Source organism: Lytechinus pictus, chromosome 2 (assembly GCF_037042905.1).
Source record: "Lytechinus pictus isolate F3 Inbred chromosome 2, Lp3.0, whole genome shotgun sequence".
In the NCBI taxonomy this organism is placed as follows: Eukaryota; Metazoa; Echinodermata; class Echinoidea; order Temnopleuroida; family Toxopneustidae; genus Lytechinus; species Lytechinus pictus.
In genome coordinates this window covers 67,886,114-67,902,452 of record NC_087246.1, presented here as the reverse complement: position 1 = coordinate 67,902,452, position 16,339 = coordinate 67,886,114, and the positions used below count along the sequence as shown (strand labels likewise).

The 16,339-nt window shown below is 38.1% G+C and overlaps 1 protein-coding gene across 4 annotated transcripts; it reads right to left on the bottom strand.

Moving 5' to 3' along the window:
* Positions 1-482: 482 nt before the first annotated feature.
* Positions 483-15,663, bottom strand: LOC135153199 (uncharacterized). Of its 4 annotated transcripts, XR_010292711.1 has the most exons (4): positions 15,330-15,656; positions 14,754-14,985; positions 2,392-9,972; positions 748-989 (listed from the first exon to the last, which is right to left on the bottom strand). XR_010292711.1 is itself a non-coding variant. In XM_064095484.1 (3 exons), exons 2-3 carry the CDS (start codon positions 14,967-14,969, stop codon positions 7,858-7,860), a joined length of 2,331 nt encoding a protein of 776 aa, XP_063951554.1. In that variant the 5' UTR covers positions 14,970-14,985; positions 15,330-15,656; the 3' UTR covers positions 483-7,857. The 4 variants fall into 4 exon arrangements, 3 of the variants coding, with proteins under 3 accessions (XP_063951554.1, XP_063951555.1, XP_063951556.1); XM_064095484.1 differs by having other exon boundaries at positions 483-9,972; XM_064095486.1 differs by having other exon boundaries at positions 2,392-14,985; positions 15,330-15,663.
* Positions 15,664-16,339: the final 676 nt, after the last annotated feature.

The following is a 16,339-nucleotide window of genomic DNA, read 5'->3' as shown; positions in this document are numbered from 1 at the left end:
AAGTAGCTTGCTTACTTCTTTCATGAGATCTGATGTAAACTGGGCTCCTTGATCAGTCAGCATTTCCTTTGGAATTCCAACTCTGGTGAAGATGCTAACAAGGGCCTCGGCGACTCTTTCTGTCTCGATGCTTGGTAGAGGAATTGTTTCAGGATATCTGGTGGCGTAATCTATAACAGTGAGAATATAACGATTCTTGTTATCGGTCATGGGATGTATTGGTCCTACTATGTCTACGGCTATACGCTCAAAGGGGACTTCAATGAGCGGCATTTTCCCTAAGGGAACTTTGGTTACTCGGCCTTTAGCTAATGTACGCTGACATACCAATGGTTGATGCAATTTAATGTATATAATTCTACATGTTTGTTACGTAACATTTATATTTATATTTTATTTCTGATTGTAAGCGCTGTTATACTTTTTGTGTATAGCACAGATAAATAACCATTATTATTATTATTATTATTATTATTATACATCACATGATTGGACATATCTGGTAACATCTGAACTTATCCCAGACCAAAAGAAATTGGTGAGAATTTTCTCTGTTGACTTCTTTGCACCTTGATGACCTCCTAGGAGATTCTCATGGGCCATGTGCATAACCTGTTTACGGTACTCGCTTGGTACAACTACTTGTTTGATTACTGAATCTGGATCTGTGTTGGAAGAATGAAATACTCTAAACAGTATTCCATCTCTGTACTTGAATGAAGAGATGTTACTATGGTGACTTACTTTCTCTGCACCGCTGTCGGCCAATTCTCGTAGTCGATGCAAAGTCTGATCCTTCTGCTGTGCTTCTTTCAGAACTGATGGCGTCACGATGTCCTTCATGGGATTTGGAGTCTTGAGGGGACGAAATGGCTTGCCTTCTCGTTGTGCTTGTGCTCTGGTCTGTACTGCGCAAAATGGCGTGACAGTATTTGTCGGCTTCCAATGTGGGTCTGGATGATCTGGTGATTTTACACCAGGAATGTTTCCTAGAATTAGATCATATAGAGGAGTTTTTACACACAATGCACGAACTTTACCAACGTAAAAGCGGGTGTTTACATCAATCATTGCAATTGGGAAGGTTCTCAATGTACGATCAATTAGAACACAAGTACATTCTTCACCTGTCATTTGTTTTTGTGATACGAGATCTTGTTTGATGATTGCTCCGCTGCAACCACTGTCTCTTAGAACTGAAATTATTTTTTTACCTATCATACCTTCAACAACTGGCATGTCTTTGACTACATACTCATCAGAGCATGCTGCGCTCATCAGTGGTAATCTGTGTCCGCAACTAAATGTGACATGGTCTGCTGTGGATTCAAAAGGAGGGGTATCGGGTGGCATCCTTACCACCATGCATGAAGCTTCAATTCGAACCTGTGTGTTGGTCAGGCATGAAAATTCTCTGCGTTTCCGCGGATTTCCACGTTTTTTGTTTGCTGAATTTCCATTTTTTTTACTCCTAAAATCCGCGTTTTAATTTCCGATTTTTAGCGCTAAAATGTTTTAGCATATCTTACGTGTTATATGACGTTCGGCCTTTACAACGATTGCGCAGGAATCTCTTATCTAGCACATCTCAACTCTACACGTGTATTTCGCGGTGTGTTTTACGTTTCTGTGCATGCAGTGCAGCGGTGGTGTGCTTGCAATCGCTGGGGACAACCCGGCGCGCCGGGCATGCAGCGACCGGGCGCGCATATCATATCGGACCGGTGGAAGACCGATAAAGAAGCTGAATGTGCTCGCAGAGATTGGTGAACTAAAATAGCTGAAGGTCAACTTCATGAGAAATCAGCTAAGACAAAGTTATCAGAAAACTTTCAGTGCAAATTGCTCAAGTACAAGTATGACAAGTAGCTTATTATGGTAAGACTGATTAAATTGGTAAATGACTTAAGTTGATTACCGTAAACCGGGGTGACTTTGGACAGTTAAGATATGTGATGATAGGGGGATATGTGAATAATTAAATGGCTCGTTTCATTATTTACATATCCTTTATCATAAAATAACTAAATATTTTCAGAAAAATCAACGGCGAAAGGAATGTAGCTGAAGCAATCTTCTTTTTAAAAACTGTCCAAAGTCACCCCGGTTTACGGTACTTGATTTTTTAGTATTTTTTAGTTTTTTTTAAATTGAATTTTGGACAAAAATCCATATAAATACTTCATTACAATCATTCAACTCAAACAGGTTTTTGGAGTTTTAAAATTGATAAAACCCAGGAGCTTCAGGGGGCGTCCCCCTGGACCCCGACCGGGGCTTTGCCCCTGGACCCCACCCGTTAGCAGCGAGCGGCAAGCCGCTCGCCCGGTGGGCTTCGCCCACTGTCTTGTCAACAACATTTCCAAAACCCTTTCAGCTTTTTTTTCATACCCAATTTTCATGCCTGGTTGGTACAAGATGGACATTGACATGGACTGTGTGGGATAGGTTCTGAATATTCGGGGTGTGAATAATCAGCTTCGGTTCCTGATTCAACTTCTGATTCGCAGGCTGCTTCTGGTTCCTGTGATACCAATAAACCTGCTGACTTAATGGAAGAGAAACGACAATTATTAGCAAAGTGACCCGGTTTATGACATATAAAACAAGTCTTCGGCACATTAGGTTTGGTTGTCTGTTTGGGGCAATTTCTAGACAGGTGACCTGGTTGGTACATGTTTGTGGTGTTCGGGGTCGAGGTGGAGTTTGAGGAGTATAAGTTTTACCTTCTGGTCTTGTGGTATGCACTGTGGCACGATGGCACCCATTCATGAAATGTTCTCTGAGAAGAAGATCAAATAGGCCTTCATATCGATGGTTGATGCTGGAGAGCTCAATCCATCTAGTTAAGTAGTTCTCCAGTATATTCGCATATTGGGATGCGGTTTCTCCGTTGGCTGGTTTACCTGAATAAAACTTCGAATGGAATCCTTCTGCTGTAAGCTGGAAGGCCTTCAGGAGGGCTGTCTTCAATGTCCTGTAATCTTTTGCTTCATCACTGGTCAATCTAGCGTGCACATCAAGGGCTTTTCCTGTGAGTAAAGCACTAAGATTCATTGCCCAATCTGTGGTTGGCCAACTTTGGCTTTGGGCATAACGTTCAAATCGTTGTAAGTAAGCATAGATGTTATCTTTGTCTTCGTAAAATCGAGGTAACTCTGGAGACCTAGCTCTAATACCATCAGAACTTGATTCACTTTTTGCATTTCTTTGGCGTTCTATCTCTAACTGTATTTCTGCTGTTTCTTTTTCCTGTCTCCTTAATTCTAACAACTGAATTCTCTTCTCTTCCCTTTGCTTTTTCTGTTCTTCCGAAACAAAATTTCTGAGGTCTTCGCCAGTAAACCCAAACTTTTCACCAGCTGCAATTAAACTAGCATAATCCATTTTGAAAAAAAAAATCTATCCTATTCTAATTGAAAAATTCTACTTCGTCTAGATGATATCAGATAAACAATGTTTCAATATTCCAAAAATTCAAAAATATAATATTCCAACGAACACATTACCCATGTGACTGCGAACGGCACAAGTTGGACCCCGGACAAGCCCCCAGAAAATGTCACATGGATATACTCCAATAAAACTCACGTCAAATTTGTGCCATTCTCTTACTTGTAAATAACATTTATAAATCCAATTCAAACTTGTCTGACTTTCATACATCAAATTCCTGTCTCTATGCAACCTTGCTCGAGTACAAGATAAGGTTAAATAGTTTTGCTAAAAAAAAAAGACAAATAAATAAAATAAAATGTATTTTCAATGTGACAGTCATCATAACTTATTGAGCAACCATGTATCCATGAATATCCTGAGCATGTTTCAGGTCACATAACCTAGATCAAAGGTCATTTAAGGTCAATGAACTTTGGCCATGTTAGGGGGTATTTGTTAAATTGGCATCATAACTTAAAAAGTTTATGGATCTAGTTCATGAAACATAGACACAATTGAATGATTGTTTTGCACATGATCGTGGTCAAAAGTAATTTTAGGTCACTGGACATAGTATTTTATTATCATGAATATTTCGTTTTGTGATTAATCATTCCAAGTCAGCACTGCTGCTTTATCAAATCTCATAATAATAATAATAATATGTTCATTTATATAGCGCTCTTACAATATATCATTGTTTCACAGCGCTTTACACAATGATGGAATAGAAAATGATAACTAATACATGTAAATATTATTGATTAAAAATGTGAGACTGCTAGAAGCGTTCCACTTGTTTAAGTTTTTTACTGAAATTTGTATTTTTCCCTCTGAAAAATTATTTTTGTTTCAATTTTGAAAACAATGTGATGGGGGTTTGGGGTTATGAAATGGGTCATCACCCTTTTGCAGTCCTTGTAAACGCGATAACTTCAGTTTGACTTATTCTAGGCTCATATAATTTGGTGTGTATGATATAAGCATGGATCCCAGGAAGCCTATCAAATTTGAGGTCAAAAGGTCAAGGTCACAGAGAGACATATTTTCATCTTACCCTTCTGCAGTCCTTGTAAACGTGTTGACTTTAGTTTAACTTAGCACAGGCCTGTATAATTTGATGTGTATAATACTAGCATGGATCTTAGGAAGCCTATTGATTTTTAGGTCAAAGGTCAAGGTCACAGTGACATGTTTTCATCTTACCCTTCTTCATTCCCTTTAAACCCGATAACTTATGTTTAACTTAACCTACATGTAGGCTCATATAATTTGGTGTGTATGACACAAGCATGGATCCCTGGAAGCCTATTAAATTTGAGGTCAGAAGGTCAAAGGTGAAGTTTTATTTATTTATTAATTTATTCATGCATGCTCACAATATACAATGTAAAAGAATACACAGATAATATATAAATATATGTATGAAAACACAAGTAAATAATGAACATACAAAGGTGTTGCAACATAAGCTAAAAGCTTGATTGGTTGAAGCACCTTTAAACTGGTTTTGCATCCAAGAAAACAAAATAAAAATGAAAGAATAAGGAAGAGAGGAAAGAAAGAGAAGAATGTAAAAGTGATAGATTGCTGAGATATAACAATTAAGTTTCAAATCGTTATGAATATATGGTAGAGTAATTCAACAAAGTTAAATTCTTAATCTTCAGTTACGAATAAGAGAAAGAAAGAAGACTTAATTACTTACATGTATACGTTACTAGCAGTTTAAACATTCTGTAATTTTGAAAGGAGATTGTGCTTTACAGCCAATTTAAAAGAATGTGAGGTTTTCAAATTTCGAATATTATGTGAGTTATTATGTGAGAATTCCAAACATCTGAACCACGGTGTTTGATTGATTTACATGTATGAGCTAATGCGGTGCGAGGATTAACCAAATGTATGTTCGATTACTGTCTTGTGCTATATGAATGGACAGTGCTGTTAGGCTGAAACTTTGACGAAAATGAGTCAGGCAGCATATTGGCATTAAAACGGAACATAAATAAGGCAGTTTGCAAAAAATGTATATCTTCTACCTTCAAACACTTCAGCTTTACAAATAAGGGATTTGTATGGTCTCTGTAACCAGACCCAGTACATATGCGAACTGCTTTCTTTTGCAGGAGAAATATATTGGTAGTTGACACTTTAGATGTAGCCCAAAGAACATTGCAATATGAAATATGTGGCAGTACAAGAGTATTGTATATCATCAATAATATCCTATCATTAACAAATGTTTTTACCCTATATAATACACCAATATTTCTAGAAATTTTGGTAACAAAATGAGTGACATGATCACTCCAGTCTAGATTCTGATTAACATACACACCTAGAAACTGTGTACACTGCCTTTGTTCTATTTCAACTCCATCTACTTTAATGCTTATTTGTTTGTTACCAGTAGATTTTCCTCCCCTGAAAATGAACAAAATTTGTTTTTCCTAAATTCAGGGATAATAGGTTACTCCTGAACCATAATGTCAGCTTTGGAAGTTCAAAATAAATAAAAAATTAAAAGATTCAAACAGAATAAAACAAAAGATATAATTTATTTATTTATTTATTTATTGGTATATATGCACATAAAAATTGACCAGCAGCACAAGCTGAAAGGGTCAATTTACAAAATTTCATGAAGTAGAATATACAAATATAACAAAGCAAATGAATAAAAACGTAATTACAGTATTCTACGTCAAAACTTATCTCCAGTTAAAAGATGTATCTCATAAATAAAAGTTTGAGAAAGAGAGAAATAAGCAAAGGGGAGGAGGGAGAGAGAAGAAGAAGAGAGAGAGAGAAATGAGAGTAATGGAAAGAAAGAGAGGGAGAGAGGGAGTATGTCCTCCAAATAGAAAGAGAACATAGAGTGAGGTAGAGAGAAAAACAGAAAGTGGTGAAGAAGTGGAGAGTGACATGGAGAACATAGAAGCCAAAGTACTGTCAATTATGATTGACACTACATAAAGATATGAATATCCTTTATGAGATTCAAAATGATTTATATATATATATAGATTCAACATAAGAGCAAGTAGTATAATACATTATAGCAAGACAATAACTGTAATCATTTCAAATTTTCCATGTACGTAGGCCTAACCTACAAAAAACCGATAGAAAGCCAAAGAAAGGATGTAAAGAAAGAAAGAGGGACAGACAAGAAAATAAAAAGAGAAAAGTGTAAGGGATAGGACTCAAATAGGTAAGGAAAATAGTACTATAGGAAAGGAAAAGAAAGAGGAAAGAGGGAGAAAAAATAAGGTAAGAGAGTAAGCTTACATTGTAACAACACTAAAAAAAAAAAAAAAAGGAGACAGAAGGATTGCAGGCTGAAATGGTGACAAGGAATGGCTATATAATCAAAATACAGGAATTGCGGAAAACTACTTCAAAATCTTTGCAAGGTGAGGAATGGTGGATTTACGGTATCTTTCAGTATTGCATTTGATTGTGGGGAAACCAGTCATGTTGCGTAATTGTCTAGTACAAGAAATGGACCTTGGTGTTGGAAGTAGGTGTTTATGATGATCAGAGTTCATCAATTTCTGTCCAAAGTTTAATAAAAGTGAATCCCTTCTGGAAGATAGTGAAGTGAGTTTGCTAATTACCAGAGCATCAGAGTAATGAATGTCATATCCTACAATTATTTTGAGTGCCCGCTTTTGAACAAATTCCAGTTTATCAGATTCTTTGATTGTGATAGAAGTGTGCCAGACAGGGGAAGCATATTCGAGAATTGGCCTAATATATGTAGTGTATACAGTCACCATATCAGCCAAACTTGCCTTCGATCTCCTTAGAATACAGAGGGTGTACAACCTACGTGATGCTTTGGAAACTATTTCTTCAATGTGTAGGTTCCATTTGAGATCGTTTTGAAGTGTAACTCCTAGAAGTTTGATACTTTCGACAACATTGAGTGGGGTTAAGTTAAGGTGGAAATCAATACGAGGTACAAAGTTTCTGAGGAAGGATATTAGCATAAGGTTACATTTAGATGGTTTGGGGAGAACATCATTATCAGTACACCATTTTGAGAGACAATCAAGTGACGATTGTAAAGAGGGATTTCCGTTACGTTTAACTATTTCTCCTAATGTTAAATCGTCAACGTACTTCCATCTGGAATCCCACTCGCATACAGCATCATTTACAAGTATAAGAAATAAAACGGGACCTAACTTGGTACCCTGCGGTACCCCACAGGATACTTCTACCAGAGGGGAGTAACACTTATTAACCTTGGTACACTGGGTTCGATTAGTCAGAAAACTGCAAATAATTGGAATGATCGACCTACGAACATTTAAAAGAATAAGCTTTCGTATTACAATGGAATGATTTACTCTGTCGAAGGCCTTGGTAAAATCAATAGTAGTTAAATAGGCGTAATGGCCAGATTTGTCAAGGCCTTCCAAGGACAAATTTTAGTAAGTGAACAAGATAGTGTGCAGTAGAGCAGCCCTTCACATTTCCAAATTGTCTCTTATCAATATGGGTTGATATATCTTCTACTACCCACTTTGCCACAAATGACTCAAGTGTTCTAAAAAATAACGGGGTAAGGGATATCGGTCTCAGCTGATCATAGGAACTTATCACTTTCTCTTTCGGTATGGGGGTTATACATGACGTTTTCCAGTCATTCGGGAAGGTGCCTTCCTGCAGGCACTGATTGAATATATATGTTAGCGGTTCAGCAAGTTCCACTGCAAACTCTTTGACTAGACGAATTGGTAAGTCATTGAAATGGGATGCTTTGTTTGCCTTTAGTTTCCTCAGAGCAGATAGAACCTGCCCCTGGTAAATAATTGGTGGAGGGGAATCTGCAGGTAAATAAGCTGGAAGAAGGTTTAAGTCAAGGGGAGGTAATTGGTTACAAATTGCAGCAAAGTGGGTATTAATGGAGACTGCCGTATCAACAGGGTCATCGTCAGAACCAGGGATGTCAACTTTTTTAGTACTTAGCTTACACAATTTCTTTATGTGTTTGTGCCATTTTCCAGGCTGTGAATTCTTAAGATCATGTACGGTTTGCGCATAATACTTTACTCTTGACTTTCTTATTTCCCATTGTACTTGGTCACGCAAAGAAACCCAATTATCATGATCCTGTTTTCTATAGGCCTTATTCCTATCCTTCAAGAGTTGTTTAATTCTACACGTCATCCAAGGTTTATCATTCTTCTTTAACAAAGATCTAGTCAAGGGAAAGAACTTAATGTAAGCATCATGTAAGGAACTATTGAATACACTGGTAGCCTTGTTACCTGATGATTCATTATAAACATTATTCCAGCTATGATTAACAATCCATTGGCCAAATTCTCTAATTGATGAATCTTTCAGTGGACGGGTAAGTATAGTTCTTTTGTCTTTATTAGATAGTTCATGAACTGGCCTGAGCAAGATGGAACAGTGATCACTGAGTCCTAGAGGAGCCAGTCTCAGTGGTGAGTTGTAATGGTAGGGAACGTTCGTAAATACTTTATCTAGGATCGCGTTACCTCGAGTTGGAAATTCTATAAGTTGGGTAAGATCCAAATCGCATGATAAGGATCCAGTCTGTAAATCATTAAAATCACCAAGGAGAATGATGGATGCAGAGATATCAACAGTCCTAATATGATCAATAACGTGTTTGATATGTTCCAGGAGTTGTACGCTGTAAGGTGCGGCAGGAGGGTAATATACAACTCCAACGTAGAGACTTCTAATACTGCTTCTGGTTTTCCCTAGATCAAAATAAAGCCAGAAACATTCATACGCACAGTTATGGATTGATAGGGGACGGGTTGTCAAGCTATCAGAGGTGTAAACTGCCACGCCACCGCCACGTTTATCAGTTCTATTTTTGCAGTGCAGTTGGTACCCGGTTACATCTGCTGCTCCTAGGGAAGAGTCACTGAGCCAGGTTTCAGTGATTACTGCGATGTCAGCTGCATGATGCCTGATGGTTAGCTCAAATTCATCCATTTTGTTGTTGAGAGAACGAGCATTACTTAGGAAGATGGTAGGCAATAGGGGTTTGTCTTGATTAGATGGCTTTTCTTGAGAACAAACAGGGGTAATTGATTTTAGTACTTTCAGACCACTTCTTTCCTTATTACTATGTTTCCTCTGGAAAATACGAGGGCGGATGATCACAGGAATCTGCTGTTGCTGAATTTCATTTACAGTAGTATCTTGTTCTTGCATAGAGGGATGATCATATTCATTACCAGGAGAGAGAGTACTTGGAGGTACATTTATCATCATCTTTCTTTTCCTTGACTGACCCTTCGAACCTCGATGGGTTTTGCGCTTCCGTGCAATTCCCAGGCTGTGGATTCTATTCCAGACATCATAATCAAGTAATACCCTCTGTGACTTGTTGGATACAGCACAACATTCGTGGTACTGATGATTTGCTGGAATAGATAGATTATGTTCATATGGTGGGACATATATCTTTTGGCCATTATTATCAGGAGTTGGGCCAGGGTTAGGGTCAACATCGCCACATCCTATGAGAGAGACCTGGAAAGTTTAAGAATGAAAGAAAAGAAGAAAGACAGACAGATAGAAAGGAAGAAAGAGAAAATAGACAAAAGAAAAGAAACAAAGAAAGAAAGAAGGGATAGAAAAAAAGAGACGGGCAAAATAAAGGGTGAATTAAAGAAAGGGTGAGAGGAATACTTGTGGGTACTTGTTACTACTAGTGGCCATCGATTTTGAGCAAGAAAAAACACGGACATCGTGAGATGTGATAACCCTCTAGCTATCTTAAATATTATCTTAAATATCGTGAAAGATAAGAAAGAGAAAAGATAAGAACGTTTTCAGAATACCACTTATCTTCATTTTGTTATCTTTTTAGCCCGCTTTTGTATTATATGCATGAGTAGTCAATTTACGCGCTCAGCATAGGATGGAAAGCAAGATAAGAAAAAGTTAAAGAACACAAGATAAGAATGTTTTCAGAATACCAGTTTAAGGCCGTCTGCACCATCCCAAGTTTTCAAATTAGCACGCTATTTCTGATCCGGCAAATTATCCCGATCTGAAAAATCTCGAGATTGTTTGCAGTGCAGACGAACTATCCCGCTAATTCGTAGGTGCAGACGCACTCGAGATTGGACTCGGGGTGATTTATTCATGACGTCAGTCCATAATGCAATTTGCGTTCCACTTCCGCCTTGGTCAAAACATAAACATGTGCAAAAGTCTATTTTATACACGCGAATAGACATTATCGCGAATAGCGTTCATCAATTCCCCAATCAGCAACAATGGTGTCCCAACAGTGAATGGATTTTTGGGAGAGACCAGACCTATGGATATGGGGGAGGCGCTCATTTATCGACGATGGTCATAGTCAATGACAACACTCGTATTGGCCTTCGCAAAATGTGAGCAAATAGCATTCTTTCCTCCTCCTTTTCTTTCTCCCTCTCTCTCTGTCATTGCCTCCTTCTCCGCCATCATATTTTACGAAGAATACATCACTTCTTCACTCGCTGAGCGAGGCTGAGCTGAGAGGATTGTTGCATAACACTTGTCGAATTCGGCGAAAGTGCTAGAGAAAGGAGTAGCCTACATGTATTTGATTGCATATCGCGGGAAGTTATTCAAAAGCGCGGGCCGTTGAAACTCCAAGATCCGAAAGTGCGCATGCTCGAAACATTAGGCTTGTTGCCTCGCTCAAGCAGGAATCGCTCTTTGTGCGATGATGGAGACGGGGTTTCTTGAATCTCGAGATTGAGCAAACTCGGGATGGTGCAGCACCGCCTTTTGAGATCATGACGTAGATAAGAACAAAATTAAGATAAGAATGTTTTCAGAATACCGCCCCTGGTCTTTTGGACGAGGCCGGGCCATTTCGATGCCTAAGAAGACGGGGGGGGGGGCAGTCGATTGCACGATCGCATAAAAAATTAGCATACGTGTTATCCATGGCATAATCTACAATACGGTAAGATCAAATTCTGGGAAAAATTTCATTTCTTGTTGATCATGCTAATTTATGCCTTAAATCAGTAGTTTGCTCTAATTAATTAGGGCCAGATGAGCTTATGCCATGGCGTGGGAGAAAAAATAGTGACAAAGAAAGGTGCGAAAAATAAATAATTAAATGAATAAATAAATAAACAATAAAGACAATTCTGACGAAATTAAGAGGTGATCTGTCAGAGACAGACCACCTAAATATTTTATCGAAAAATAAGAGAAAGTACTTCTAAATATAACCTCCTGGTGTCATAGTCATGATGAAGAGGAGTCTTTTCCTGGCCTGTTTTTGAACAGATTTCAGATACAGATCCATACACTTGGTCAGAATGCAGGGTCTGCCTTGGCAACATGACCCACCAAAGGTATTCATGTGTTCCATAAATTTATAGTTCACATCAGTCAAAAAAAGTGCTATTCAATTCTGGTCACTCTAGCATGAGAGATATTGTTCTCTTGGAGCCTGTTCAGACCGGCAGAGATAGCGCGATCTAGCGCGCGCTAGATCGCGCTATCTCTGCGGTGTGGAAGGTACAACGTCGTTTCGGTCCGCCCAACAGCGAGCCACGGCGAGCCAAAACGGCGTGCCACTGGAGCGCCTCTTGGGGGTGGTCCACGAGAGATAGCGCGGTCTAGCGCGCGCTATATCGCGCTATCTCTGCCGGTGTGAACCCGAGCTACGATAGCACGCCGGAAATACAAGAGTCTAGAATCTAGATTAATCAAATTAGAAATACATGCACAATGTATACAACGCCATGAAATAAACGTAGGCCGGCTAGCATAATAGGCACAGCGATATCGAGCTCTCAACTAACTAGTACGGGTTCGTAATAGCGCGCGAAATCTTTGACCGCTCTGACCTCATGACGTCACGCGTCATGGCAACAGGACCTCTCAAAAAAGGGGGTGCTACGATAGACCGCGCTATCTCACTGCGGTGTGAATCCGGCGAATGCCAATGGGCGGACCGTGGATCGCGCTACGATAGCGCGATCCACGGTCCGCACACGGTCCCCCCTTGCGGTGTGAACAGCCTCAGGGTCAGGGCCGTTGCTAAGTGGGTAAATCAGTGCTGCCGTCGGGATAAATGAAAAAAAGTGAGAAGGGGGAAAAAATAAGGGAGAAAGAGGAAAGGGACAAAGAGGAATAGGAAAGCAAAAGGAAGGAGAAAACTCAAAAAGAGAAGGAATGAGGTAGACAAGGTTTTGATTATAGGTAAACCTGTGTGTCTGTGTAATAAAAGATGTGGAGTCTAAGATGTTGGAAAATGATTAATGGTCTGTTACGCAAGTGCAGGGCTGTTGGACTGACGCTTGTCTGGAAAATGACAAACTGTAGGGTCATGCAGAGTTGTTCCAACTGCTCCATGTTGCTTGTTCTTACTTGGACTTTGAGTTACATTTTCTTTGTCAGTAAAATAATGTCAAATGGCATACTATTATCATTAATTTGCGATTTTTTTGCAATGCTATCATGGAGATCTGTAGGCTACCGACAATTAGAAAGTCCAAGTTTAAGGTCTAAATCTAAAATTTTTAGCTCGCACTTTGCGCATTCATGGTTGCCAGACTTCGGTAATAGCTACCGATATTTGTTGGTAATCACGGCCTCCACATCCCCCACTGAAAAAGACCTAGCGATGCCCCTGTTCTTGGTCCTGAAAGGGGAGCGGGGGCTCTTCCACTGACCAGAGGATGTCATGCATGACCCTTAGGAGTTTCAATAAGCACCCTAAACCAGTATTTTCAATTCATTTTACAATGTATTCAATCATTTAAAAATCAATATACAAACCAAAATATATACAAATCGTACATGAATATACGATATAGTTTAAATGATTATGGTGCCCCTAAAAGCAAAAGCTTGATGAGTGGGACACCCAATACATAATGTATAAACATACATTGTACATAAAAGTGAAAAAGTAACAATAATAAATACGAGCAATACATAAGAACTAAGATGGTAGGGGGAGGGGTAAAAAAAGGGTGTGGAAATGAATTATGTGATTAATTGGCATACATAATTAGAAGTAAACTTTAGTTTTGTTTTAAATGCAATAATATTTGTGCTAGAAATTCCATATTCTAGGACCAGTGGATCTAAATGAAAAATGGCTGACTGATTGAATGCTACAGGATAATGAAATTTAGAGTGGGAACGAGTATTGGATTGATGGTATAGTAGTCTTTATTATATTTAAATAGATTTATCATATTAAGGGGTGCTAAGTTGTGATTTATGTAGTACAGTACATTAGAATTGCAACTTGAATTTTATGAATTTCAAACACTGTCAACTTGTTTAAAAAATAAAAAAATGAATGTTTATTGATCTGAAACACATGTAAAGTAATGTAAAAAGTATTATGTGTGAAACCCAGCCTTACATGTAGCTCCTCGTGCGTTGATCCGTGAATTCTCCTTTGGTGACTATTGAACTCGCAGTTACCCCATCTACTTGGTAAACACTCTGTGTCAGAGTTAGTGACTTTAGATGAAATACCGGGAGACAAGGCAAGGATTGAAATATCGAACCAAAAATCATCAATTTATTATATAATGATATAAATCAGCAAAGGAACCATCTCGGTTTTGTTGTCGACTTGACAATCATAGTTTTTTCATTTTATACATAATAAATCAAACCGTTTTACTGATAACCTTGGTAAGCCGCTTGCCTTCTAAATGAACATCTATACAAATGGAGCGAACGGCTTTACCAGATTGATCTCCTAGCTTGCAATACAATGAAATAGTACAATATGAATTATTTTTAAGAAATGTAAACCAATTTGAATGAAAAAATAATCGTTTACAAGCTTCTATATGAATAACATCTAATACCCTTGCATATTAGCAAATTGTCAATTGTTGGGACAGCGACTGGATATACTGTAATATAACAAGATGCAGTTTTTCCATAAATTTCGTCAAAGCTTGCCAGTCTGATTAAAATTCACTTATCAATATTCAAATTTCAGAATGCTAGACGGTATATTATAATATCAAACTAACTTTGGGAAAATGTACGTACTTGCCAATAATCAATGTCAAAGAGTGCCGATAACATAAAGTTTCATTTCTTATTACATCAATTGCATTACATGAAGAGGTTTATCATCACCAATATCAACTTACATCAATCCTCTTGTCACTAAGACACAACTATACCAATTCAACTGATCACCAAGATCATTAGAAACTTTGTGATCACCCTCGAGGACCAAACATAGAAAGGTGATCACCAAGATCAATATTTCTTTTCTTTTATTAAATCTCACTTCTACTACCCATTTTACATACATTGCAAAAGATCACCAAGATCAATTGTTCACTAGTGTAGTGGTAGTACTCCCTCTTATCTCTGTCTATCTGAATTTTCCTTCTTCCTCGATCCTCTGTGTCATCATGTTCCTTATCATTGCTCCATGCTGCTAATCGTGCCAGTTCTAACAAGGACTGACATCTAAAACCAAAGGGCCTACTTCTCTCACCCGGTAGGGTAGCTCTATCGGACATCCACCCAAGGAGTTACCTGAAAAATATATACTGTAACATCAACTATTCAGTCCTAATGCCCCACTCTCATTAAGAATGCTTTCTGGTTTTGATCACTATTAATTAAACTTAAAAGACGAACATAAATCAATAAAACTGGCTTATACATTGCTCTTAAGTTTTATTTAAACCTGATTTCACCTGCGATTTAAATTACTCAGTGAGAAATGATATTACTCATTAATGTCCAATATTTACAATATCTTAGTTACTCCATGTATTTTGCATTTTATATATACCTGCACTGAAGCTCATTTTTATTGATAATTTCGATTACATTATGGTTGAGATAAATAAAAATGCACGAATTGGTTTACTTACATTTCCTCACAGGATGAAACTGCCCAGATCCAATCAGAGAATTTGCCTGCTCATGCAATCCAGCCACAGGTCAAAACTTGCTAAAAATGAGGCCATATAATTGTAGGATTGCGTGGTAGAAAACAAGTTTCAAGTCCAAAATGACAGGCTCTCATGGCTAGAAGCAATAGTGGAATTTGGGCGTGCCTCTCTCACTACTTACCCACCTTGCTCAAGCTTCTCACCACATACACTCACACACACCTCTCCTCTAAATGAATTCACTCAAGCATATATCTCAATACCAGTTCAATTAGCATTAGCCTAACAACCTGCACAAAGGAATGTGGTAATGCGTGGATGCCCTAGGAATTCCTGACTGCACCTGTTAGTCAAACCCTATTTGCCTCTGACACTCTGTTATTTAGAGGCTATAAATTTCATTTAAACAAAATAGTGTTAAGGGATTTATGGTCATATATTAATTTTTTTATTGATGTTAAAAAGCGTAGTATATTATTTCTTTTTTAAATCTTCTTACATTTCCAACAAAACTTAAGCCATATTTGTTTTGTTTGTTGTGTCAACAACAGGATTGTTTTTATTTATTCGTACCAAAATAGTAATCTAACATTGCTCAAACCAGTGGCAGACCGTGACCTGGAGGAGACAATGATTGGAGGGGCATTGAATTGTTTGTGAACAATGCTGTGCCCCCCAATTCTTCTCCTCCGGGTCACGGTCCGCCACTGGCCTAAACCATTGTAGGATAGTTATTTTGTCATTTTCCCATTTTGTTTCCTTTAACTTGTGTTTCTCTAACTGTTTTACATGTGTCTCTTACATCTAGACTTAGTTCATTTGCATTTCTTTTCATCACTGCCTATGCGGTCTGTACTTAGGTTATATGAGTTTAATGATATCTATTTGCCATTATTCCTTCACGATATTGAATTTCTTTACTCTGATTCTCATTTGTCATCTTAATTCCTTTTCTATTCAGGTGTTTCACTCATTCCATTCCTCACCTG